Source organism: Lissotriton vulgaris, chromosome 6, assembly GCF_964263255.1.
Source record: "Lissotriton vulgaris chromosome 6, aLisVul1.2, whole genome shotgun sequence".
Lineage (NCBI taxonomy): Eukaryota > Metazoa > Chordata > Amphibia > Caudata > Salamandridae > Lissotriton > Lissotriton vulgaris.
The window spans coordinates 1839286578-1839313317 of NC_141694.1; the positions used below are offsets into that span (position 1 = coordinate 1839286578).

At 48.5% G+C, this 26740-nt stretch overlaps 1 protein-coding gene across 4 annotated transcripts in view; it reads left to right on the top strand.

Annotated features, from left to right (window-relative positions):
• Positions 1–26740, top strand: part of AGBL5 (AGBL carboxypeptidase 5) — a 503530-nt gene that overhangs the window by 423062 nt on the left and 53728 nt on the right. For all 4 annotated transcript variants that reach the window (XM_086928124.1, XM_086928123.1, XM_086928126.1 and 1 more), the window contains exon 14: positions 2099–2199. In XM_086928124.1, the coding sequence (XP_086784250.1) occupies positions 2099–2199 (101 nt within the window). The remainder of the gene's footprint in view (positions 1–2098; positions 2200–26740) is intronic.

The following is a 26740-nucleotide window of genomic DNA, read 5'->3' on the forward strand; positions in this document are numbered from 1 at the left end:
GCTGCCTCTCTTAAGAAAGAGGGCAGTGTACCCAACTACCGGGCCTCACCATGGACTTCTGAAAGCCTGGGCGCCAGTATTTCTGGCTATTCTTGATAGAATTCAGATGTTAGCCTGTACAGACCAGATGCCTTCCTGTGATGGCTAAATGAAGAGGTTTTCTCTGTCGCACCGCAACCCAAATTAGTACGGCTCAGTGAGGGACTCAGTTGGACCAGCGGAATCTGTAGCTCCGTCTGCTGGATAAAGGGTAGTGAAATAGATGTTAAAAATTTACAATATGTCATTGTGGATTTAGTCCTGTCAGTACCTTCTATACTCTGGATATCTCATAAAGCCCATGATGGGCTCAGCAACCTAGCTATGCTGTGGCTAGGATGTTCACTTTCCCCAGAACGCCTGGCTCGAACAAACTTGCCCAGGAGTAAACTTATTGTTTGACTTTATCCCTGAATTTGGCAAGTTTATCCTGAATCTGTGTAACGATAGTGGTTATGCCTGTCTGTGCATAATCAGCTTCTAACCTCTTCAGCTGTTGTTCTAGTATGGGGCCGATTCCGGTCGGAAGGGCTCCGAACTATGTTCGGAGCCCTTCCGCCGAATCGGTGAGTGCAGGCCGAATTCCATTCCGATGGGCTCGGTCGGAATGGAATCTGACTCGGATTTCCGGATGGCCTACGAGAGCCCGTCTGCAATCTGGAAATCCTTCAGTACTCCCCCGGTCGCCTCTTTACGACTGAGGGAGTACGATGGCCGTTTTTCACTGCATTTTCGTGCTGGTCTTTCCGGCACGAAAAGGCAGTCGGAAACTGTCTTTGGTGGCCCCCAGCAGGGCCCCCATAGGTGCAAGGCTGCCGAATGGCTGCCTGGGGGCACCTATGGTGCCCCTCTGTGGATCCCTGCACCTGGTGGTAGGCACCTTGGGGTGCCGGCCACAGGGCGCAGGGATGAACTGCACCCCTGCTTTTCTCAATGCAGGCATGCATTCCGCTCGGAATGCATGTCTGCATTGTGAAGTATAGAGTGCGACCGAACCATGTTGTGTCGCATCTTATTAGCAGGGCTGTAATCGATGACAGCAGGTCGGTCGGTTACGGCTCCTGAGGTCCGTCCGACATCGGAATAGGCCCCTAAGTGTAGTGTACTCTGGCTTGTGCATTGTATGCCTGATTAATTGGTGTATCAAAATCTGTTTCGTTTCACATGTACGAACGTTAAATGTATATACTTGTTGTTGTCTGTATTTGTACTGTATATGTCATAGTAAACTTATGCAGCCCATTAATCAATCAAATGATGTGCATTTTATGTGGAAAATGACCATCACTCCACTCTTATTTTTGTTTACAGTAATTGATTTTAGTAGAAGGATATTATTGTCTGAGAAAAGAAATTACAAATAATCAGAGTTTCTAGTGATCTTGTTAAAAACCATCTGATCTTGAGTTCTGGCACCAGATAAATAGATGAACACAATTTCTTACCAAGCCCTTGTAGGGTGCATGCTCCTTGCAATGTAACCCCTGGCCCAAGAACTGACTTTGGTTATCTCTGCCTTTAACCTGGAATCATCACACTTACAGTGACGTTTCAAAGCAGAGAGGCCTTTGAAAAGATATTGTTATAGACATTACAGAAATGTAACAAACTTTTATCCCAACAAAACCATAGGGTATTTCCTGTCTGTGATTTCACTAATGTATCAGATACCCAGTAGGATGAGATTCTCTGCAGTGATGAGTCAATAATATAAACTTACATTACTGGTAAATACCTCATTAGGTAATGTTTGTAGATTTCAAAATGTTTATGTTTAAATACTTTACAGCATATATACCAGTAGTTTGTATTTATGAATTGATACCAAAGGTGTTTTCTGGAGTGGCCTACTTGGAACTGAATGAAACAATTTTACTCCCAACAAGGGCTCGTTGCTCAAGTTCCATGTAAGCATAGCATTCTCGCCTTACAATATATATTATTACTAATTTTAATGAAGGTGTTTTGACAATTTCAGCAGTTTATGGTTTAGCTTTAATCTATTTTATGTAGTGTTCTTGTCTATCAAACATGAAAAAGCATCTCTTACTATTCTCAGGCAACAGAGTCAGCAATGTAAAGGTAGCTAACAAAGGACTACATGATGGAGATTCTAACCGGGATCGCATAAGGACTGATTTTGAATTAACACTAATGAAGGTAAAACAATTGATTTACTTAAACTATTCTATAACAATGTGCCATCAACATATAATGTGAAAAATGCTAAGACTGAACGATCACCTCATTCAAATATAATGGGACCAGTAAAAAGCTAACGCGGGGTTATTTTTTTATGTTATCAATATTATGATTTATAATTCATGAACATGACATACACTAAAAGGCATACATGATTAAGAAAAGACATCATTTGAAATGCAGCATTTAAAAAAAAGTTTCAAGAATTTTAGTCTAGATTTTACTTTTTGGATTTTTTGATGATGTTAGACAGTAGTTTGCATCTAGTTTATGATTTTTCTCAGGTTTAGGTAGACATTCATTCAGTGCCTCTTTCAAATAATCCAATACTTGTACCTTTAAGAAAAAATCCTCAAAAAGCAATTTAAGGTCTGGCTCTAAAAGTCTTTGAAAATGCCTTGAACGAATTTCACTGGAAAATCACCAGGTCATGAGGTATTGAGTTTTGCAAGGTAACATAGGTCACATCATTCAGTGGAATGCAGTGATACAGTAGACTTTGGCAGAGGACTGTGTGAGGAGTCATCCTACAGCAATTAGCCCATGGCTGTGAATTAGAAAAGGAAAAATAAAACACAAATACAACAGAATAATCAGTGCACCTCCAGTGTCATTGTGTGTCCGCAGTGGTGCGGATGAGGAACAGTAACTATAATAGTGGGCCATCACACTTTCTGCATGGGGTAGGTGGGCAGAAGGGGGAGTAGCTGAGGAGGGTGATACGGCCATGAAGGAGAAGGGAGAAATCGTACAGGACCACTCAGATGTCATACATACAACGCGGTGCCGCAGCTCATGGGCCTTGGACTCCGGCGGCACCCATGCTGGCATTCTTCAGGAATACTTTTAGCAGAAGTAATGAAATCACCACCTTTACTGGGAATTTAAGATATTTTATTTCTGTCATTTTTAATCCTGAAATAGTTTGCAAGTCATCGACCAGGTTTATTTGAACCTATAAAACTATTTGCTTTATCACTAGTATTCCGAAATCCACCCTTGTTACTTAAAATTGAATTATATTCTGTATTTCAGAACGAAGTACTTTTAAAATAGCTTGTCTAGGTTGGTTGCATTAAGTTTAGGGCTACATGGGATACAATGAGCTTCTCAATCCCAAAAGGTCTTCATATGTTTAAATTTAAGAGATCAGAAATAAACGTTTCAATGAATCATATTCAATTATACTGTATTTTCCTATTCTCAAAGTCAAGTTAAAATGTTTGTAGAGACAGTATCATATATGCAATTGATCTTCATGCTGGAACAGAATCAGGATTTTCTATAATGATCCTTTCTACATCAGACACTCACAATGTTTTCTATCATGTCCTTCGCAAAATGACTCCTGTTCTTTTGAATTTACTGTCTCTTCTATGAAATCCCATTCTTTTCAACTGGCAGGGACAGGTCCCGTCGGAGAACTTGCACCTGAATGAATGAATGAAATAAATCTTATAACGCACTACTAAGCCCAAAGGCATCAAGGCACCTCTTCCTGGTTTACCCTTGGTTGGGTACAGGGCAAACATTGCCATCTTCTTTCCTCTTAGAAGTCATAGATGGCAGTCGGCTTTCATTATCCATGCTTTGTGCTAGATTATTTAATAATTTTAGATTCTAAAACGGTAGAGTTTATAGTAACTTTATGATGAAATTACTTTCAACCAAAATGAACTCTCGGCAGAAGTTAATTTAAAAAAGAATTCAAATGGAGAAAAAAAAATGCATCTGTCTGTGCAAGTCACAGTGCACCTTTAATGCAAACCCATCTCCACACAAAAGTTTGTTGCAGCAGTTCTCACGGAACGGTTTCACAGGCAAGCAAACCAAAAAGCTGGATTTAAAATGAAGTTTTTTGCATTCTTTTGTATCTCCCATCACAGTCGACAATGTACCTTCCTTAATGCAGTCCTTTTTTGCGACAGACAGTTTAGTCATGACAGATTTTAAATATCCCCAAATGTATCAAACCACCATCAAATTGTTTTTAAAAAGGAAGAATAGTTTTGCATCCATATGCATATTTAACAAAATACCTTTGTTGATGCCAAGGTTAGTCACAGCAGTTATCGCAATATAGGGCCAGATGTATCAAGATACACTTTTGCGATTCTCAAATAGCGATTTTTAAGGAATCGCTATTTGAGAATTGCAAAATGGTATGTATGTAGAAATTTGCTATTTTTTAGCGATTTCTTAAAATGACTTAATTGCGATTAGCGAATTGCTAATCGCAATTAAGGAATAATTTCCTGTTCATTTCTATGGGCCAGGAGGCCCATAGGAATGAATGTGAATTTTTTCTCAATTTGCGATTCACAATTTGCTAATCGCTAATTGAGAATAATTTCAAGGTTGCAAGGGTGTCCAAAGGACACCCTGTTGAACCCCTGAAATAAGCATGGGTGGATATATGGTGCATATACGTGCACAAAGGGCATGTATGTGCATCACATGGCACTTTGAAAAATGCAAAAATGGGCTTTTTTAAAGAAATTTGCAAATTACCACCAACTTGAAGTTGGTGGTAATTTGCGATTCCTTAGGGACAATTAGCAATTTTTTTTGCATCATACATTGCATTTAAGGAATCGCAAATTTTGCGATTCCTTACATGCAATCGCAAAATAAGGAATCGCAAATTTGTGATTCCTTATTTTGCACTGAAATTTGCTACATACATACCATTTTGCTCAAATGAGTTTGCAAACGCCGAAATTCTGCGAATTTCAGCGTTTGCGAACCCATTTGAGCTTCATACATCTGGCCCATAATCTCTAGAAACCCAAAGTAACAAGTTGACTTTAAATGAAGAGGATCTCACCCCTCAGCACAACCAGTAACACATCTTGAAAATTCTGTTTATTCCACAGAACATTCTGGTGCAAATTATTTTACAATATAGTTCCCTAGCAAACCAACAAGTTGCATTCAAATCAAGAAGTGGCTTGCACCCCACAACACAATTACCAATTGTGTTTGCTAATTATGTTTCTCCATGCATAGCGATTAGTTTCAGCAGGTGTTGTAATCTGATGTCTCAAGGAAATAACAACATGCGAGCAAGGTGTACACCCTGAGAGCAAGACGAAGAGTGTGAAAAAAATGCATCTGTTCAATACAGTGTTTTGTTTCCTATGCAGTTCAAATTGATGGGTCACGTGGCCAACACTGACAACTTCTAGGCGTATATTTTCGTTTTCAATAGCAGACCTGAAGTGCTCTTCTGTAATGCTTTGAATGGGTCATCATGTTGCCTGTGAACGATCATTTCTTGAAACCAACAGTCCTAATGTTGAAATGTTTCAAATATGCTCCACCAATTGAAATACATGTTCAGCAGGACTCGCCCCCCACATGACTGACGGCCTTGAAAGCGGGGGCAGGAGTCTGAGTACAAATGCATGTATGGCGCCATTTGCACTTGCTTCAAATTGTCCAGTCTGGGGAGAGCCCTTCAATAAATCTCTTACAAGGTCACAAAAGGATATTCAAAGGCCACTGGCCAACACATGCTTCCTTTAGCCACCGGCTCACAAAAAATGGGAGTAGCTTATCCATCCTCATCGTCAAATAAATATCAAGAGTTCGATCTTGGAGCACCCCCGCAAGACTATAGCGGGGTTCATTTTAAGCTGAAAACAAATGTTGTATAGTTATTGATAAGTGGTTCTGTAAATCCTCTACTGCCGCATAAGAGCTGCGGTCCATCGTGCAGAGAGCGCCCTCTGGAATCCCTCCTCAGATGTCTGCGGCTCAGAAGTAAACGAAGTATTCGAAGGCAGAACCTGCCGGTCTTCCACTACTCGCGTCAACTAACCTGGGCCCCACACTGGCTGGTCACAGCTAGCCGCCCAAGCTGAAATCAAACGATGAGGTGATGGTGCTTCAAGGAAGTTTGAGCTTCCAGGGGTGAAGGCAGTGTGGGAATTTTTTTTTCTTTATAGCTCGTGATGTGGCGAAAGCAATGTATGTGCTGGTCAGATAAATGATAAACCACATGAGACTGATTCTGAAAAAGATTTTTCTTCCTACATGTTTGTAGAGCCAGGGAATGTGTTGGAACCTCTGAAGTGAGGTGAGAGAAGTATTCTTGGATCCTTCAGTCTAGGAAGCATGTTGGGGTGGAGCTTGTCTAGCTTTCCCTGCGAGTGGACTAACCCCCATTCTTCAGCCTGATCTTGTACCACTGGGACATTATTAGCATGGTCTTCCCTGGGTTTGATGTTGCCGCGCTAGGTCATTTCAAAGATGGAGGTGTAGGACAGGGTAATAACTCTGGAATTCTTCCTCGTGAGGGCTCTTCCCTCTTTGTCCCCTTAACTAATTATGGCTGCCCTCAGTCTTTCATCCAAACAGAATGTTTGTATTCCTCCACCTATGATGACTGTCCCGTGGGGGCTAAAACGTACACCAGATTGGCTAGTACGCTGTAATGGGGTATGTAGGTAGATATGCCCAATGCGTAGTGGCATTTACAGCTCTCGTGGAATATTTGAATCAGGAGTCACTAAACACCTGCCAGATGCCCTTAAATCTGGATGCAGGTTTTCATTCAGTGGTGCCCTAGATTAACTTCCACTCCTTCCTGGATTAACTTTAAAGTTAAAAACAAGGGAAATTGTCCCAGCTGCCAACACTCAAGTAACAATGCAACATAGACTTCAAATGCAACAGACCCCCAATGCAACAGAGACTCCCAATGCAACAGGGACTCCCAGACTCCCAATGCAACAGGGACTCCCAATGCAACAGAGACTCCCAATGCAGACTCCCAATGCAGACTCCCAATGCAACAGAGACTCCCAATGCAACAGAGACCCCCAATGCAACAGGGACTCCCAATGCAACAGAGACTCCCAATGCAACAGAGACTCCCAATGCAACAGAGACCCCCAATGCAACAGAGACCCCCAATGCAACAGAGACCCCCAATGCAACAGAGACCCCCAATGCAACAGAGACCCCCAATGCAACAGGGACTCCCAATGCAACAGGGACTCCCAATGCAACAGGGACTCCCAATGCAACAGGGACTCCCAATGCAACAGGGACTCCCAATGCAACAGGGACTCCCAATGCAACAGGGACTCCCAATGCAACAGAGACTCCCAATGCAACAGAGACTCCCAATGCAACAGAGACTCCCAATGCAACAGAGACTCCCAATGCAACAGAGACACCCAATGCAACAGAGACTCCCAATGCAACAGAGACTCCCAATGCAACAGAGCCTCAGACCCATATACTCTGTTATGTATTATAAGTTTTATTAAGGTGGCCATGAGATTAAGGAATACCAGGGAAATATCGTTGGGGATCTTATACACATGTCTGTATAAGATCCCCAATGATCTAATGTTCATTTCGCCCCTTTTTAGACCTATTTTTATTGCTCTTAAAATGTCATTTTAAAATATGCTTTTTAAATATTGTATGTATGTATTTTCATGTTCTTTAATGGTATCTTTTTAAGTACCGAATAAAGATATTTGACTGACTGACTGACTCCCAATGCAACAGAGACTCCCAATGCAACAGAAACTCCCAATACAACAGTAACTCCCATGTACACCGGGGCAGCTCCCACCATTTGTGGTACCGTTCACTGGTGTAGATTTAGACCAATCCAAGGCATCAGCTCTTTTGTCACACCCAGCACCAATGGTCCTATCGAGCTGGCAGTACTTTGTTAAAGCCACTTCAGCTTAGTTACCTGGGATGAACATTTCCCCTTCTAGGGCACCTCCTTGCCAGAGGGCTAACTAGAGGAAATCTGATACTGCTTTCATGAAAGCTACTAGTGTCACAAGGACCTGCTTCCCATTTGGTCCTACCATGATGTCATGGCCAAGGCTTTGGAAACTGTTGAGACCACAGCCATCTGCCAGTGATGAGAGCATCTTTTCCTTTATTTGTTTTTGTTGCATTAATCTGTTTATTGATTTATTTGACAGCACTGAAAAGAATAGTGTTGTACAGTCAATGAAGGATATTTTGACAGACAACTTGCATCAACAACATAATTTGGCGGCAATAGTAGACGGGCGCAAAGAAACCAGTGAAAAGAAATTGGACACTAACGGCCTGTGTTAAATCATGACAAATGTCTACAAAGTACATCCCTGCATATATAGTAGGAAACCAGTATAGTAACCCCTGCAATTAGGTGGAAGGGACGGAACTACAGGCGAGTCACTGACAATGTTGGTGACCGATTCATTGCATATAAGTAGTAATATAGCAATTACAACTCTAAAACAATAACATAAGAAACCATACGATTTGCCCCGCCCCCATTCCCTCACCCACCACAGTTAACAGAAATGCTCATGGCACTGCCACTAGGCATCCACAACGAAGGCTGACCGGGTACGTGTGAGTGCGGGGCTTCCATGGTTAACGAGTTGGACAAACAGATATCAACAGTAGGCTCCCTGTCCGGAGCTCTCTTTGTGGTCAGCACCAAGGTCTAATTCATGTGGGTGGTTAGGCTGCAGTTCATGTGAGATTTTGTCTCAGCAAGTGGCAATGGGATGCTTCCCTAGCCCGAGTGTGTCTTCTCTATGCAGGGCCATGCTTTCCCCTCTGCGCCCAATTGAGCTTCGAACGTGTCCAGGCTACAAATGGTGGGGACTCTGAGGATTTCTAGCCATGAGTAAAAAGGCATTTAGCCGCTATGCATCCTAGGTCTAAGAAGCAGGAAGTGGCTCTGTGTTTCTTGTGCCTGCAATACAATCCCAGGAGACATATTTCCCATTTGTGCAGATCTGGGCAAACCGTGCATGTGGATAAACTTGATGTGATACTGGACCAGTAATTATGTAGACCTGGGCAGGCCCATAGCATGTGTAACAAGTTTGAATCTATCTGAGCACAGCGAGGGCAAGTTAGTAATAGCGATTTAAATTGGTAAGAGTAGGATAAGCGCTATGTACAATATATAGTTGAATGTGCTTAAACCAGGCATTTTGTGGTACGTGTCTTGAGCTCTCTAGCAGGGCTCAAGACACGTTTCCTTATCCGTGCACGGGTGAGTTAAGTTGGCCTCCTAGCATTGTCTTAGAGCTATAAGCTATGGACTAGTGTGGGTGCGGGGTGAATACGTGAACCATTGTATGAGGTGTCTACCCCTCCTAATCAGGTGAAGATATTGGACCGTGAGATAGTTTGGTAGTTCAGTGGTTATGTCCCCCCACTGGTACCCTAGTGTAGCAACCAATGTGTTGTGCAGTAGGAATTGGCCCTGCGGCAGGTCGTTCTCCTCCATCAGTGAAGCATACGGAGCCAAGGTACCGTCCTGGTATAGGTCTCCCCGGGTGTTCAGGCCAGCAACATGCCATGCTGTCAACTCAGTTGCAAATGTGGGTTCTCCACTCCTTGGCATACCAAGCACCACCAAGCCTGGTGCATAAGAGATTATGGGTTTAGTAAGGCTGAGGCATCTGTGATATCAGCGGTAGTCTACCACAAGCAGCAAGGAGTCCGGAGGGCGCATTTATGTGCATGAGTGAAACAGATGCAGAATAGCGGGCTAACTCCAATTTGGTAAGGATGTGTCAGTGTCCGACAGGTATAAGCCCACCAGCCATTTAGCAATCTATTGGACTTGAGTGGAGAGGTAGAACTGCTCAGAATGTGGTGCAGCAAGACCTCCCCACTCATGGGTGAACAGAGGTTTGCCAAAGCTACCCAACACCTGGATTTGTTCCAGTTGAATTCTCGTACCTGCTGAAAGAACGCAGATGGGATCCGAAGAGGGAGTTTGGTAAAGAAACAAAGGAGGTGAAGTAATACCAGCATTTTTAATAACGCCACCCTCCAGCAACTGCCAGTGGCAGCTTGCGCCAGCACAACATTTGGTCTTATAAGGATGTGACTGCATGAGTAACATTGCCATCAAACAAATCAGCCGCAGAATGATAAACCCGCACCCCAAGGTATCGAAATATGTGCTGTTACCAATCCAACTGTGCCCCGCCAAGGACAAAATGTGGATGGGGAACGTCTGAGAGAAAGGGAAATAGACAAGACTTTGTCCAATTTACTGTCAGCCCAGAGAGGGATGCAAAATGGTCGATAGTTAATGCAATTGTGGCAGGGATGTTGTGCAGATCTCTCATGTAGAGCAACATATTGTCTGCTTGTAAGGATATTATGGGCTTCCCATCACTTAAGGGGATGTCCCATAGTGCTATTTGGTTCTTCAAGGCGAGTGCCAGTGGTTTGATTGTCAGGGAAAACAATAAAGGAGGGAGCGAGCAGCTCAATCTTGTTCCCCTGTGTATGGGAATTGATCCTGAAATAAGGTGTCCATTCTTGACACTGATTAGGGGATTAGTGTTAAACAATTTGATAAATCTGAGAAAACGATGGCTGATGCCTTAGCGAGGCAGCGTATTGAAGAGATAACTCCATTCCAATGAATCAAAGGCCTTTTCATGGTCTAAAACTAGGCATCCGGCTCGAGACAGTTTTGCGGAGAGTAGGTCAATACTCAAAAGAATCTGCGCAGGTTCAGGGAAGTATTATGGGCGGGGAAAAAAACATTTTGATCTGAGTGGACCAAGTCCGGGAGCAAGGGTGCCAGGTGGACCCCAAGTATTTTATCTAGGACCTTTTTAATCGATGTTAAGTAGGGTTAATGGTCTGTTGGAGCTTACGAGCAAGGAGTCTTAATTTGGTTTAGGTAGGGAGATGACCAGGAGGCTAGAGACTACCGATGGAGAGGGCCTCTTTGTACAGTGTCATTAGGTGGGGGTCTAGATATGTTGCTTAGCTTTGTAAAGCTCTGCTTGCAAACTGTGAGACCCTGGGGACCTGCAGGTGGCCAGCGCCCAGAGTGCATCCTTAATTTCAGTTAGTGTAATGGGACTATCAAGCTCCTCTCGCTGATTTGGGGTAATGTGGGGCAGTTGCAGTGTAGTGTAAAAGGAAACAAAGTCCTCCTGCCTTGCATTTGTAATTGACTGTAACATCTATGTATAGTGTCGCTTCATCTTGTAGTGTATGGCGTATTGTGTATAGAGGACTGATCCTCCAGCGGACTGAAGTGCCATTATGGGCTGATGAGGCAGGTTCTAGCGGATGAGCCACTCCAAGATCTGTCAACTGGGGCCTTTGTGCAGCCTGCGTGAGCAGCGTAGTTAAGACAACGTTGTCTTTCTAATAACATAACGTGTTCGCCCCTGCTGGTTAACCAGTGCCACTGAGATCATTTTCCTCCTGGGTTTCCAGGTCCAGGAATGTGCGTTCTATTCTAGAAATGTCTCTAGCAAGTAGTTGCCTCATAGTCCCCTGTGTTCCCAAGCAATGCCCTTGTGTCGTCACCTTGAAGGCATCCCATTGTATTAATTTAGAAGTGGCTGTTTTGGCATTATTGTCAAAGTATTCTGTGATCACCATATTAAGTGAGGCTTGGGAGGGGGTCCTCTAGCAGTGCAGGCTGCAAATACCATCTAAGTATGGGAGGCTGATCAGCCTCCCACATCAGTTGTACAATCTGGGGATTGTGATCAGGGTGAGTGCAGGCCAGGTAATTCACATGTAAGATGGGGGAGCAACGATGTCGTGCCCACCAATCTTTCGATGCTGGAGTGTAGTTTGTGCAGAGTGGAAAAAAAGGAATACACCCTCTGGTCCGGGTGACAGAATCGCTGTATGTCTACCAGCTGGCAATATTGGAGCCAGTCTTGTAGTGCCTGTGCATTGGAGGTCTCAGGAGCGCAGGGTAGTGGGGGGAAAAAGCGGTCAAGGGTGGGATCTAAGACACAATTGAAATCCCCCCTATAAGCCATGGTATCCCACTAAATCAGGATAAGGTCCTTGAGAGAGCATGCTAAAAGGTGAACTAATCAGAGTTTGGGGCATAGATAGAACCTATTAGTAATTAGCGACCGTCAGGTGTCATGTGTCGTAACTGAAAAAATGCAAACCATTAACACGAAACTATAAATACCAGTGGAGCAGATGTGTCCACCCAAACAGCTGAATAACTAAAATCGACAAGAGTCAACCAGCTAGGGAACTGGTGGGAAAAAGCTAGGCGGCCAACTAGAGGGCAATCCGCTCAGTTGAAGATAGACTTGCATGATCCCATGTAAATACCAGCTCGTGACATAGGTGCTATTGAGTCAAAAAGGTCATTATTGGGACAGTCTTGAATCAGGCTAGGCAGCAGCCACGTAATGGTGATCTCTCAGCCCTGCAACAGAAAAACAATGAAATTACAAACGGTCTAAGGAGGACATGCTAGATTGTGACCAGTAATCATAATGGACGTATCAGGCAAGAGTGATCAGGCAATCTAGGTATCAGATAATGTCTTCAGCTGAATCCGCCAAATCGCCTTAGAAGCCTACATTTTCGAGGAGTCATAGTCGCTGATCGATTTATCAGAGTAGCTGTCCAGCTCTGAGTCTTGGTATGGTTTCACTTCTTTCAGAAGCAATCTGCAAAGCCCAGCCCCTCACCGGTATGACTTGTTCTACGTTGGGTGTGTTTTTTGACTATGAGTAGTGTAGCGATCGGGGTAGATGGCCAAGTCGTCCTGAAGCTGTCCGGCCGAGGCTTCTGCCCTCACAGACCGGTCCACATTTGCTAGCCCTACCGTCTCCAACCAATCTGAGGCATCTTCAGTGGCATTGAAGAAGTGTGTTTTGCCACCTTTTGTCACTCTCAGGTGTGCCGGGAACAGGAGTGCAAATTGAGTGTCTGGTTCGCATCGCACTTGACTGCTAAGAAGGAGGTTCTTTGCTTCTGAGCTGGTACCGTGTAATACGGGGAGAAGATAATTTTTGCATTGTCGACCATAACCTCTTGCATCTTTCGTGTCTTGCGTAAAATAGAGTCCCTATCGCATTAATGCAATAGACCGACACAGGAACGACCTGGGGTTGGATCTAGGTGGCAGTTGTCTTGCAGGAACATGATGAGCACGTTCCACAGAGAAGAACTGCCAAAAGGCCTACAGAGGCAGCAGCGTCCTCAACCATTGTTCCATGTAAGCGACAGCATCCAATCCTTCATCCGGTAGGCCCACCACTCGCACATTGTTCTGCCGCAAACGGTCCTCCGCATCTTCAGCGCTGCGCTCCTGAAATTCTTCTAATTTCTCCAGCTTGTGCATTGAGGATTACAGTTCCCGAGCCCTTGGCTGAAGCACCGGAATGATCTGATCAGCGGTATGAACTTTGTCTGCCAACTTTTGGTGATCTACATGCAGCAGTGTCAGGTCTGTTCACACAGCGTCTATTTCCCAGTGATGTGCGTGCATTCTGAAGTGCAGTAACTATCCTCTCAACAGCTGCAAGGACAGTGTTCGAGTTGTCGCTGAGTGAGGCTGGTAGAGCAACATTGTCCGAGGAACCAGCATTGTTAATCAGCTGATCGGGGTTTGCTGAGGGCCTCAAAGGTGCGCCCTGTGTGGTAGCGCGAGGGCAGCCCTTGACACGCTGCTTCAAAGGCCCTTGATTAAGAAGCACTGCTCCACCGTACAGGGTCCACTTGCCAGTACTCAGGGAGAGATGCGACTGCCTAAAGTACATCAGCGGTTAGAGGGTAACTCCGGGTCAGATAAGTAATGTAAATGTAAATGTATTTGAGCTTATATAGCGCACAGCTACCCACAAAGGGTTTCCCGGCGCTTGCTTAGGGAACCCGTCCTGGTATTCCCCTGTGAGATAACCCCGGCAGGGTATCCACAAGGTGAAAGCCAGGCATCCCGCCGCGAGGGGCCGTTGTGGAGATTAAGCAAGCTATTGCCCAGAGTCGCAGAGTGTGAACCCGTGAGTCGAGAAGGCACCGGAGCGAGAATTATCGAGTCCGTGGAATTTTTGAGCCCAAGACCCGCCGAGGCTGGGAATTGAACCCTGGTCCAGGGCCGATCTCAGCTTCCGGGTCTGCCGCCTCTAACCCCTGAGCCACACTTTAAGTCTCTCGTAGATAATGGTACATGCAGGGACAATCAATGGGTTAACTTCAGATGGAGGGCCCTCTATTAGGACAACAGCCAGAAAGCCAGTGGTCAGGGCTGGGGCCCGCTTACCATCGCCAGCCAGGTCATTTAGGTGCAGTAGCACAAGCGGCCCAAAATGTGCATGAGTGGGCAGGCACTCAGAGATTCTCCAGATGATCAGGGGGCAGCAGCAGGTATACAAATGCCCATTTGTGAACAATTGTACCTCTGCACACCATAGGGAACCACAGTTGCCTTCGAGGAGATCTTGTAGTCCTGCCCTCCTCGGTTCATGAAATTGCGACCAACGGGGGCAAAATATTGCCCTCATGCACCCATCCAGAATAGGCTGGATGGGCAGTTAGCTGCGCTGACAAGTGTTCAGGGGGCAATTCCTCCTGTCTAGGAGGACCTCGTGCATCGCTCCTCCAGCCCAGCTGATCCCCTCTTCAGACAGCAGTTGCCAGTGTGTCCTCCCAGTGAACTGCTGGTGTCTTAATCGGTCGCCAACCCCCTGATTTCCCTCCCATAACTCTCCGCAACTCACATTAATCCAAATGAAGCACTGTCAGTAGCGGCATTTGGTGGCAGGAATTCAGAATGCCACCCAGTGACAGGCCACCCAGGTGGCCCAAAGATAGCGCAGCAGTTCCCCTCGATCAAGGTTACATTATGGGTCACCCTCCATATAAATTCCAGCGTCTGGCTCTTACTCGTCGATGGCTTCGGTGATTTCCTTTCCTATGGAGTGGCGTGCCCCGCGGTCCACCAGCTGCTCTAGGCAGTGTCGCGCGTGCCCCTCGGGCTCTACCAGTGTGCTCGGCCCCACACTTTTTCGGGTCGTCACAGCCAGCCACTACCCAGGACCACCCGGGGTGCAGACTGCAGAGAGTAGCACTCGGTCTGCAGCAGCCCTCCGTAGCTACCCGTGGGACGCCACTCATGTGTCCTCACCTCGTGGGTCGCTGGCTAGTTCCCTCAATAGTTACCTGAGGGGTGCCACCCGGTGTCCACACCTTGTGGGTCTCTGGCCAGTTCCCTAGGCTTCAGCAACCTGCCACGACGATGCCGCTCCCCCGCTCTCAACAGTGTTGTGCCACGAACCGGCAGCAGGAGTGACAGGGAGTGTGGTCGGCAAGGTTATGAGTGGCAATGGCGGGTTCCTGGAAGGATAACATCTGGATACGCAGCATGAGCAATGGAGCTTGCTCAAGCCACGCCCAGCATCTCTGCCTTCATTACTGCAATAGCTCACCACCAAAGCTAACCCAGGCCATAGAGCATCACGTTCTCAAGCTGCCTCTGATGATTTGGAGAATGACTTTATCTGAGTCGGCCATCTCAGTCACTAGACAGCAGATTGCTGGATGGCCTGTCAAAGCTCATTCGGGTCCTTCCATCCTTGGTTTCAAAGCATGCACCACCCTCTTGGGGAATGATCTGGCTGCCTGCGACTCATGGCCAACACAGACTCCTGAGACTACAGCGAGGGGGCATTGCAGACCTTTCTCAGAAAGGACCTTGTTGGACAAGTCAGATTTTAGCATTCCTACCTGTGGTGAGATTGAGGGTCTGTGCAGACTACACCATTGCTCTATGGGAAGAGCGAGTAGCCTCTCCTTGCACACTCTGTTGGCTTGTTGTATTGGTGTTGCAACATGGTATGTTCCTGCTTCCCAGATTCAGGGAATAGATATGACCAGAGCTGATCGCCTACACAGGCTTCTACACTGGCTAATGTTAAAGACCTCAACTCCATTTTTTCAAATTAATTACAACTCGTCTGAACAAGAAATGTGATCTATTTACTTCTTGGCTAGAAAGGGGTCTATTTCTGGCCTCATGTTGTGCTGGACAGGGAGCTTCTCTCATCTTCTCCAGACTTAACTGGTACCGGAATCCTTCAAGAGACTAGAGGGTGCTTTGTTACTGTGATAGCCCTGCTTGGCCTGTCTAAAGTCAGGTTTTCATATGTGCTTCATTCTACTTCAGAAGGACCCCAAGAGGAGAAAGTGCCTGTCAGTGTAGGGAGAATAGTGTTACACCTCTCCCTACCACCAGTCAGTTTAACGCATCATTCATGCGGAGGTGACTCATCAACATAGGTTTCTCCTCAAAGACCTCCAAGTGCCTGATCTGCCTGAAAGTCCTCCACCAGAATCCAGTATAGGAACAATGGCTGAGATTGTGGTACTTGTCTCTAAAAAAGGCTCAACCCACATACATCCGGAAATCACCCACAAGGTGCAGTTACCTGGAATGAGTGAACTGCTCATTCGGTAGGTGGTGCAAGTTGATACTCTGCCATTGAGTGTGAGGGTGGGGAATGCACATAAGTGCATTTGTGTAGAAAAGGTGCCAGGAAATGAAACCATTGCCTGTCGTTGTCCAATAACATCAGTCCCACTGTAGTGCCATGTTTTTGTCATTACAAACATCTTGTGAGTTAAAGGAGTTTTAGTGGCTTGTTAAGTGTAGCACAAGTGCATCCCAACAACATTCAGAGAAGCTTGCGTGCAGTGGGGATGTTGTCGTGTCTTTTTGTGGCACCTGACTGTACCATGGGTGCGGAGACTGCTTGCAAGCCTACCTCGCAGCACTTGGAGCTTTCAAGGAGCCAGCAAAAGGAACTTTTACTCACGTCGTCCCTCCAGGAAGCTGCCCTGAGGGCCCATGGACTTCAATCTTGCCCTGGTTTGGCTGATGCACACTCCCTCTGAACCAATGACTTCCTTTGATATTTACTCATCTTTTGTGGGGCACTTCAGTGTTAGCCAAAACATTGGCCTAGTACATAGGTGAGCAATAGACTCTTTGCATGATGGAACCTTTCACAATGTCTTTAGAAAAATGCATTTCGATAAAAAATATAAATAGGTGTTACAATTATTTTGTCAGTCTCCATGACAAAAATCAACGAGAATTTGTTTTAAGATACAGAATCTCTTGGTATATTTCTTTTGTATAGATCTGCATCTGCCACCCTACTCACATTATGCATATATTGTGCCCTGCATTATCTTGATATAGCTTACTTCGGGCTTTGTTATTATGAGATGTTTTACTATAGGTAAATGCAAGACTTGATATATCAAAGTATTGCTATAAGAAGGTTTGTGCGAGGTGGATTGGTGTTAGGACAGTGCTGAATGGTGCTTGACTGTTGAGAGGCATGCCATTATAGGTTCATATCAACCACTGTGTTCACTCCGGCTGATTCGGGATTTCCCATCAGGCACTGCCATGTGGTGAGCAGCGACTCTGTGTCGATCACTTTTGCCACCATGTGCCAGTGGCAGAGGGGTCCACTTGGCATGAAGGTTATTATTCGTTTGCCACTGACTGTCCTTAATTGCATGTGTCTTCAAAGGGTCTCAGGTCGTCATTCTGGCTTTTCGATCAGTCTTATCACAGACACATGCCCTCAACAAGGTAGGATGTCCGTGTTGATATCTTCACATCCTCTCACTTGAGGTGGAGAAATAAAGACTGTATCAAAATCGGTTTACTCACAAGTGAGCAAACGCCTCATCTGAAAGAAACAGGTTAGTATTAGATTCCTTACCTTAGAATATCCCCAGGCGTCAGACTGGATCTGGAAACTTTTGCGTAGCAGTACCCCTGCACGTCGGTAGGTGTCGTCTGCGGCTCCGCGTCCGTCGTCCGCGTAGTTGGCGCCGGGATGACATCGCCGGAGTACTTAGACGCCGCCCTCACGCGCTGACGTCAGTACTTTTTTTTCTGCGCCAGCAAGCGCCGATCCGGAAAAAGTGGTACCCTTAGTCATTTTTGAACAAAACTTTTCAGATCATTTTTTATCACTTTTCGAAGTCAAATGACTCCGACGGTGCCGGTAGGGATGCCCGGGTTCAAACCCTGCGTCGATTGCAACGGACTGATGTCGGTTACCGACCCCCATCGCCGGTGTCTACATAACCTGGGGCCCGACCACGATGACAAGTTGTGCCCCGACTGCCGGGCCTTGACGTCGAAGGCTAGGCGGGAGCGGTCCCGCAAGCGCCTCGAGCTCCGGCAGTTGGCCCAGCGCCGTTCAAGGTCCCGATCCGGAAAGGAGGTCGAGGGACCGGTCGCGGGGCCGGAGTCATCACAGCTCCGGGAGTCGATACCACTCCTCGTGATCCAAGTCCTCAGGTAAGAGGCACAAGAAGTTGAAGAGGCGACATTGCTCTTCTGACTTCCCCCGATGCTCGTGCGACGCGGCCGGGGGTTCGGGCGACCCCGCACACGCGGCTCCATACCCACCGGTTCCTGGGCAGAACGCGACGCCGGAGGAGATCGATGTCTTCCTCATGGCCATGAGGTCGCTCACTCCTCCGTCTGGTTCCGCGGCGCCTTCGGGCCAAGCGGCCCCGACTCTGAGCCCAAGTGGGCCAGGTGGTGCTTCGGCCCCGGCTCCTTCGGCGACTTAAGTCCCCACGCCGCAGGGCCCCACTGGATCCGGTTCCGGATCTGGGTCGTCGCCGGTCGACCTTACGACCTCGCCGGCGCCAGCCCCCAGAGTGTCGTCCCGGCGCCGCCCCAGGACGACGTCGTCCCCGGTCCTCCCCTCGATCCGGGTCCGGCACCTGAATGGCGCCGCTCGACCCCGCTCTCGACACCAATGGGAGACTTTTACTTCTATGACCCGGCCCCATCATTTGACCTGGAGTTTCAGGAGATGGGTGGCGAGGCGGATTGGGAGGGGTCTGAGGACCCTCTGGCACGTGAGTGCCAATCTTATCAGGACTGGGCAGGTGAGCTAGGGGATGCCAGTGGTCTGGACACTTCATCAGACACTGGTTTTGTCTCCCCTCCTACCGTGGCTACGGAGGAAGGGGCTGCCTATAGTGTGGTGTTGACTCAGGTGGCCAAGGCCTTGGCTCTTGAGCTCCACGTTGCGGCCGTAAGGACTAACCTCCTCACTGAGGTCCTTAAACCGCAAACAAGCTCTTCGGAGCCTCTGTTGCCGTTTAATGAGGCCTTGTCTGATGTTCTTGTGGGCACTTGGTCTAGGACCGCTACAGGTTCCCCTGTAGAGAGGAATGTGGCCAGACGCCACCGCCCGGCTCCGGGCAACCCTTGCTTCCTGTCCACCCACCCGACTCCCGAGAGCCTGGTCATAGAGGCCTCTAATTCCCAGACCGCATTCCCGACAGCTCCCCCCGACCGGGAATTCAAGAGGTACGAACAGTATGGTAAGAAGATGTTCTCCTCACTGAGTTTGGGGTTGTGGTCAGTTAACACTGCGTGCCTCTTGGACCGTTATTCCCACTCTCTGTGGGACACAGTCGCAGACGTGCTGCCACAATGTCCGGAGGAGGCCTTGACTAAACTCGCCCAAGCCCTTGCGGAGGGTCGAGATGCGGCACGGTATTCCATCCGATGTGGGCTGGATACAACGGACTCGCTAGGCAGAGCGATGGCAACGACGGTGGCGATTCGTCGCCTCGCCTGGCTGAGGTCCGCCAACTTTTCGGCTGATGTCCAAAACACCCTTATGGACATGCCGTTTGATGGCCGTCGCCTCTTTGGTGACAAGACAGACAGTGCGCTTGAGCGTTTTAAGGACTCCAGGGCTACGGCCAAGTCTTTAGGCCTGTCGGCCCGCGCCAGCAAACTGCTGCCTTTCGCTCCTTTCGTGGCCAAGGAAGGGGCGCCCCCACACGTCCTGCCAGCCACGGACCGCAGACTAACATTCAGCGCGGTGGCGGACGTGGTAACCACCTTGACGGTGCCCGGGGACAATGGCGAGGCCAGTCCACAACCACCCCGCAGCATCCGCCTCAAAGCCTTCCTAGTCCGAGCTTTCAGGCCCACATGACGCCAGTGGGGGGGGGCATCACCTCCTTCACTGGCGCACCATCACTTCGGACAGGTGGGTGCTGCAAATCATCCGAAGGGGCTACTCCCTCCCCTTCGAGGCGACCTCTCCAGCCATGCCACCGCAGTACCACCGCGTGTCGGGGGATCACTTGAGTCTTCTGCGAGAGAAAGTTACGGCCTTCTTGGCCAAGGGGGCCATTGAGTGCGTTCATGGGCCAGAAGTAGGGTAGGGTGTGGTTGTTACTCCCACTACTTTCTGGTTCCCAAGAAGGGCAAAGGGGGCCTACGCCCTATCTTGGACCAGCGGAACCTCAACGGCTTCCTCCGGAAGGAGAAGTTCAAGATGCTGACACTGGCTCAGGTCTTAGCTGCCCTGGACCCGGGAGACTGGATGGTAGCGTTGGACTTGCAGGACGCTTATTTTCGCATCCCCGTCCTGCCGGCCCATCGGCGCTACCTGCGGTTCACGGTAGGCCACGAGCATTTTCAGTTTATCGTGCTCCTCTTCGGCCTTACCAGCGCCCCACGGGTGTTCACGGAAGTGATGGCGGTGGTCGCAGCTCATCTGCACAGGTTAGGGGTTTCAGTCTTCCCCTACCTCAACGACTGGTTGTTGAAGGCGGGCTCGCCCCAGACAGTCGTCAGCCACCTCCAGACTACGGCCGACCTCCTGCACCTGCTGGGGTTCTCCATCAATGTGCTGAAGTCGTACCTGTGTCCCTCTCAGAAGCTCCTCTTCATCTGAGCGGTTCTAGACTCTGCACAGTTTTGGGTTCATCCTCCCGAACAGTGGGCTCGGGATATTCAGGCTCTGATTCCGATCTTTCAGCCGTTATCCTGAGTCTCGGTCAGGTTGATTCTGCGGCTTCTGGGGCTGATGGCCTCCTGCATTCTTCTGGTGCATCACGCCAGGTGGCGGATGCGGATTCTGCAGTGGGACCTGAAGTTTCCCAGCATCAGGGCAACTTGTCCGACCATGTCTTGATCTCGGAGGGCACTGCAAGACAGTTGCAGTGGTGGCTCACGGACCGCCATTGGGTCAGCAGCAGATCCCTCTCCCTACCCCAACCGGAGCACGTAGTTGTGACGGACTCGTCCCTCCATGGCTGGGGGGTCCACATGGGAGAGGCGGACATCAGAGGCCTCTGGTCTCCGGCGGAGTCCCGGCTCCACATCAACCTTCTGGAGCTGCGGGCAATCCGGCTTGCACTGAAAGCATTCCTCCCCTCTCTCCGAGGGAGTGTAGTGCAGGTGTTCATGGACAACACCACCGCCATGTGGTACGGCAACAAACAGGGCGGGTGGGGTTGTGGACCCTATGCCAGGAGGCTCTGCGCCTCTGGCAGTGGCTGGAACATCAGGGCGTGACCCTGGTGGTTCAACACCTGGCAGGTTCCCTGAACGCCAGGGCGGACAAACTCGGCCGTCGGTGCATGATGGATCACGAATGGCGTCTGAATTCGGACGTGGCGCAAGGCCTCTTTCAGCAGTGGGGAGAGCCTTGGTTAGATCTATTCGCCACAGAAGAGAACGCGCAATGTCATCAGTTCTGCGCGTTGGAATTTCCAAGGCGGCACTCGCTCGGAGACGCTTTTCATCGCGAGTGGAGCTGCGGTCTGTTGTACGCCTTTCCGCCTATACCACTTCTGCCCAGAGTGCTGAAGAAGATCAGGCGCGACTGGGCCCAAGTCATCCTTGTGGCTCTGGACTGGGCACGAAGATACTGGTATCCCGAGCTACTCAGCATGTCTGTCGATCCCCCGATTCGTCTGCCTCTTCAGGAGGACCTTCTGTTGCAGCAGCAGGAGACGGTCCTCCACCCGAACCTGTCCAGTCTCCACTTACATGCATGGAGATTGAGCGGCGGCAGTTGAGACCATTTGACTTGCCTCCTGAAGTCTGTAATGTTATTCTGGCAGCCAGGCGTCCCTCCACAAAATCGCCTATAGGTGGAACAAATTTGTGGCCTGGTACATAGCAAAGGCTGTGGATCCCCTTTCTGCCCCTCTTTCAGAGGTTCTCCTCTTTCTTCTTTCTCTTGCCCAGCAGGGCTCTGCTCTGGGCACTCTAAAGGGCTACCTCTCTGCCATGTCCGCCTTCTTAAGGCTCCCTGATCAGCCCTATTTCTTCAAGTCCCCAGTTGTAAATAGGTTTTTGAAGGGCATCACTCATGTTTCCTCCTGTTCCTTTTGTGATGCCTCAGTGGGACTTGAACCTTGTTCTGACTTATCTGATGTGCGCTCCTTTCGAGCCACTTCATAACTGTCCTCTTAGTCTCCTTACTCTCAAGACTGCATTCCTGGTTGCCATCACCTCTGCCAGGAGAGTGAGTGAGCTCCAGGCTCTTTCCTCTAAACTTCCTTTCCTTTCTGTCCATCCGGACAAAGTTGTGGTGTGGACGCGACCCTCATTCCTGCCCAAGGTAGTCACAGCCTTCCACATCGGGCAGTCCATCACCTTGCCCACCTTCTTTTCGCCTCCGCATCCCTCGAAAGAGAGGCTCCACCGTCTGGACCCAAAATGTGCGCTCTCATACTATCTAGATCACACACGCCAGTTCCGGGTGGATGACCAACTTTTTGTTGGGTACGTGGACGCTAAGAAAGGTCGGGCGGTGCACAAATGAACCATCTCTCGTTGGGTCGTCTTGTGCATCAAGGTGTGCTATTCTTTGGCTAAAAAGGAGCCTCCTGTTGGGCTGAGGGTCCATTCCCCTCGGGCCACGGCGGCTACTACTGCCCTGGATCGGGGAGTCCCCTTGCAGGACATCTGTCAGGCAGCTACGTGGGCCTCGCTGCACACATTCGCAAGACACTACTGCCTGGACAGCCAAGTCCGGAGAGATGGCTTTTTTGGCTGTTCCGTTCTCCAGGCCTTTCTGGTGTGATCATTGGTTCGCAGACCCACCACCGGGGTTGGTATTGCTGGGGTATCTATTCTTTAGTAAGGAATCTAATACTAACCTGTTTCTTTCAGATGCACAAGGTACTTGCCTTCGGTAACGATATATCTGTAAGAAACAGTAGTTAGTAATAGCTGTTCGCGCTCTCCTGGTTCTTGCCTGCAGCCGCCATCACCAGCGGCGTGCGCGCTGACTCCGCCCCCTTTTTAGGCCACGCCCCCTGATCGTTCTACTTAAACCCGCTGACTTCTAGCGGAACTAGCAAACCTTGTCCCAGTCCTGAGGCGGAAGCCGGGATCTGGAGGTACTCCATTGTTTTTAAAAATTGTATTCTTTCACTGCACTCGCGCTTATGTGTGGTGTCACGATTTCTTTGCTTTTAAAACACTAAGCACTACTCAGCGCTCGCTCTCACCTTAGCGCACAGCTGATAGTAATAGCTGTTCGCACTCTCCTGGTTCTTGCCTGCAGCCGCCATCACCAGCGGCGTACGCGCTGACTCCGCCCCCTTTTTAGGCCATGCCCCCTTCCTTCCCCTAGAAATGTGCAATCACAGGAAGCGCAGCGGACGAGCGCAGCGGGAGCGCCGTTTGCGCGCCGAAGGCGCGCCGAAGGCAAGCCCGTCTGCGCCCGTCCGCGCCAAGCGCAGGAACCCCTGCCCAACATCCTCAAACCACTAGGTATGCTCCCAACGACCTCCTTAAACTTCGAGGCAAATCTGACTGCCCCTGCAAGCTTGATCTTTCTAAAGTATTCGGCTCCACCAGTTGCAACAAATGTCGTTGGACACTCAACTTCGTCACCAAGCAGACAATATCCCCCAAACGACCTCACTTTTCAGGAGGTCTGATAAACGCCAGGTCGATGTGCAAACATAGTCAGGATATCCACGATCTCATTATCGACCATGACCTGGACTGTCTCATGATCACCGAGACATGGCTCACTGAAGACAGTAACCCTGACATAGCCATCGCCCTCCCCCCAGGCTACTCTTTTCACAGACAGGACAGACGGAAAGGTAGAGGAGGAGGCGTTGCTTTCATCTTGAGGAATTCTTTTAGCTGTCACACCTTCTGCCTCGACCCCCTCACTGATGCAGAGGGACTAGGTTTCTCCATTAAACTTAGTCAAACCCTCTCTTTCTCAGGTGGTCTGATCTACCGCCCACCCGGTAATGCCACGAAATTCCTTGGCGCCCTTAATGACACACTCGGACACTTCCTACTCCGCTACCCTCATTTCACCCTCCTGGGCGACTTTAACTTGCATCTCGAAACACCTATTGACCCCTTCACCAGAAACTTTCAGCAGACACTGGACATCTTCAATCTGCAACAAAGCGTCAAGCTGCCTACTCACTCCATTGGCCACACCCTCGATGGTGTCTGTTCCAATTTCTCGTCCATCTCCACCTTGTCTCCCATTCCCCAAATCTGGACCGATCACAGTCTGATCCCTTTCCATATCCTCAACGATCCCCCTCTGAAATGCAAAAAACCAACTCGCCAACATATTCACCCCATTAACTGGAAAACTGTCCAGAAAAATCTTACTGCTCACCCCTTGTCCTCTACCAATGCCCCCTCTCCCTCTGGTAACATCGATCAAGATGCAGTCTCTCTCGACAACTGGCTCTCTCTAGAAATCTCCAAACGATGCCCACCAAACAAAAAAGCCAACACCCTAAAAAAAACGAAAACTAAAGCCCCTTGGTATACGCCTGACCTAACAGCCGCACACCTACTCTGCAGGAAAGCAGAACATAAATGGCGTCGATCCTACGACAACGACGATCGTAACAACTACATCCTACAGAGAAAAAATTATCTCTCAACCATTAAATCAGCAAAAAGAACTTACTATGTGAACGCCATCAAAGAGGCCAATCAAAAACAACAAACCCTCTTTTCCATAGTAAAATCCTTCACCAAACCAAAAGCACTCCAACAAGAAATCCCCCCCTCCCAAGAACTGTGTAGTAAGATCTCTGACTACTTTGAGGAAAAAATCAGCTCTATCCACAAAACCTTACCCCCCCCCCCCCCTCCGGTGTACTCAATCATGGAGCGAGACCAATCTCGCCCGATCGCTAACAGTCTCAAACACTTTACCCCAGTGACCCTGACCCAGACCAGAGAAGCGATCCTCTCATGCAAATCTGGCTCACCTTCTGACCCTTGTCCCCCCAAGATCCTCCACACCATCATTGACGAAATCAACCCCATCATTAATGAAATAGTCAACCTCTCCCTCAAAACTGGCTCTGTTCCTCTCACTTGGAAAAAGGGTGTGGTTAAACCTCTTATGAAAAAGGCAAACAAACCCCCCTCTGATTTAACCAACCTTCGTCCCATCACCCTGCTACCTGCGCTGGGCAAAATAACAGAACAATTAGTCCACAAGGAGCTCAAGTCCTTTCTTGATGCCCACAACCTACTCCACCCCCAGCAATCCGGTTTCCGGTCCAAACATTCTACCGAGACCGCCCTGATCGAGCTGACCGATACCATCAAAGGTCTCCAAGATCAAAGGAAGAAGGCCATTTTGATCCTTCTTGACCTCACGGCGGCCTTCGATACTATTTCCCACTCCATTCTGCTAAACAGGCTTATGGACATCGGCGTAACCAACTCGGCCCTTGCCTGGATCAGTTCCTTCCTCAGTGACAGGTTCCAAACTGTTTCACTGGGCCCTTTCCAATCGAAAGAGAAAAAGATCTTCTGTGGAGTTCCCCAGGGCTCCATTCTTAGTCCCCTTCTTTTTAATATATATCTCATCCCCCTGCTTACTCTTATAGAATCGTTCGGCATAACTGTCACGTCTTATGCTGACGATACTCAGCTTGTCATCCCTCTCGACGACAATTCAAACACGGCCGAACTTAATCTCAAGCACTGCCTTACAGCGGTCTTTCAATGGATGGACGCCAACCACCTCCGCTGCAACTCCAATAAAACCGAAATCTTGCCCATTGGAAAGAATGCTTCTTTCTGTCCAGCCCTGTGGTGGCCCGACAACTCTGCCGCCCCACCTCAGACAGTATCATCGGCCAGAAACCTCGGAGTTATTTTCGACTCCGATCTCTCTTTTGATACCCACGTCGCAACCGTAGCAGGTAAATGCTTCGGAATTATTAAGTCCATGCGAAAGTTCTTTGACTTTCTCCCGCTCGACTCCAGAAAGACCATTGCGGTAGCCCTCATACTCTCCCGAGTAGACTATTGTAATGGCCTCCTGGCAGGGACCAAAAAATCCACCCGACTGAAACTACAAAGTGTCCTGCACACTGCTGCACGGCTTGTCCTCAAACTCCCACGCAAATCTTCTATTTCCACTGCCCTTAAATCCTTACATTGGCTCCCCCTGCACAAGAGAATACTCTTCAAAATTCTCATTGTAGCCTTCCGAGCCTTCAACAAATCCGGCCCAGCCTACCTGTCGAGACGCTTCCCTCACTACACCCCGGGTCGCACTCTCAGATCCTTTCAAGAAAACCTCATGACCCCCCCCAAATTCAACCTGAAGACTAAGGGTGGAAAAACACTCAGTTTCCTTGCCATTAGAGCCTGGAACAGCATGCCAAGGCATCTTAGACTTCAGACGCAGGAGAAGCCATTTAGGAAGCTCCTCAAAACGTGGATTTTCAACCTCTCCGATGACTGGACTAAAGCAGCCATCTAGCCCCCCAACACCTCCCCGGTGATCTGGTCCTAGGTTTTACAGCGCCAAGATGCTCCCTTGGGAGCGAACGTTAGCGCTCTATAAATACCTATCCAATATCCAATATTAGATTCCTTACGTCTCCACCCATC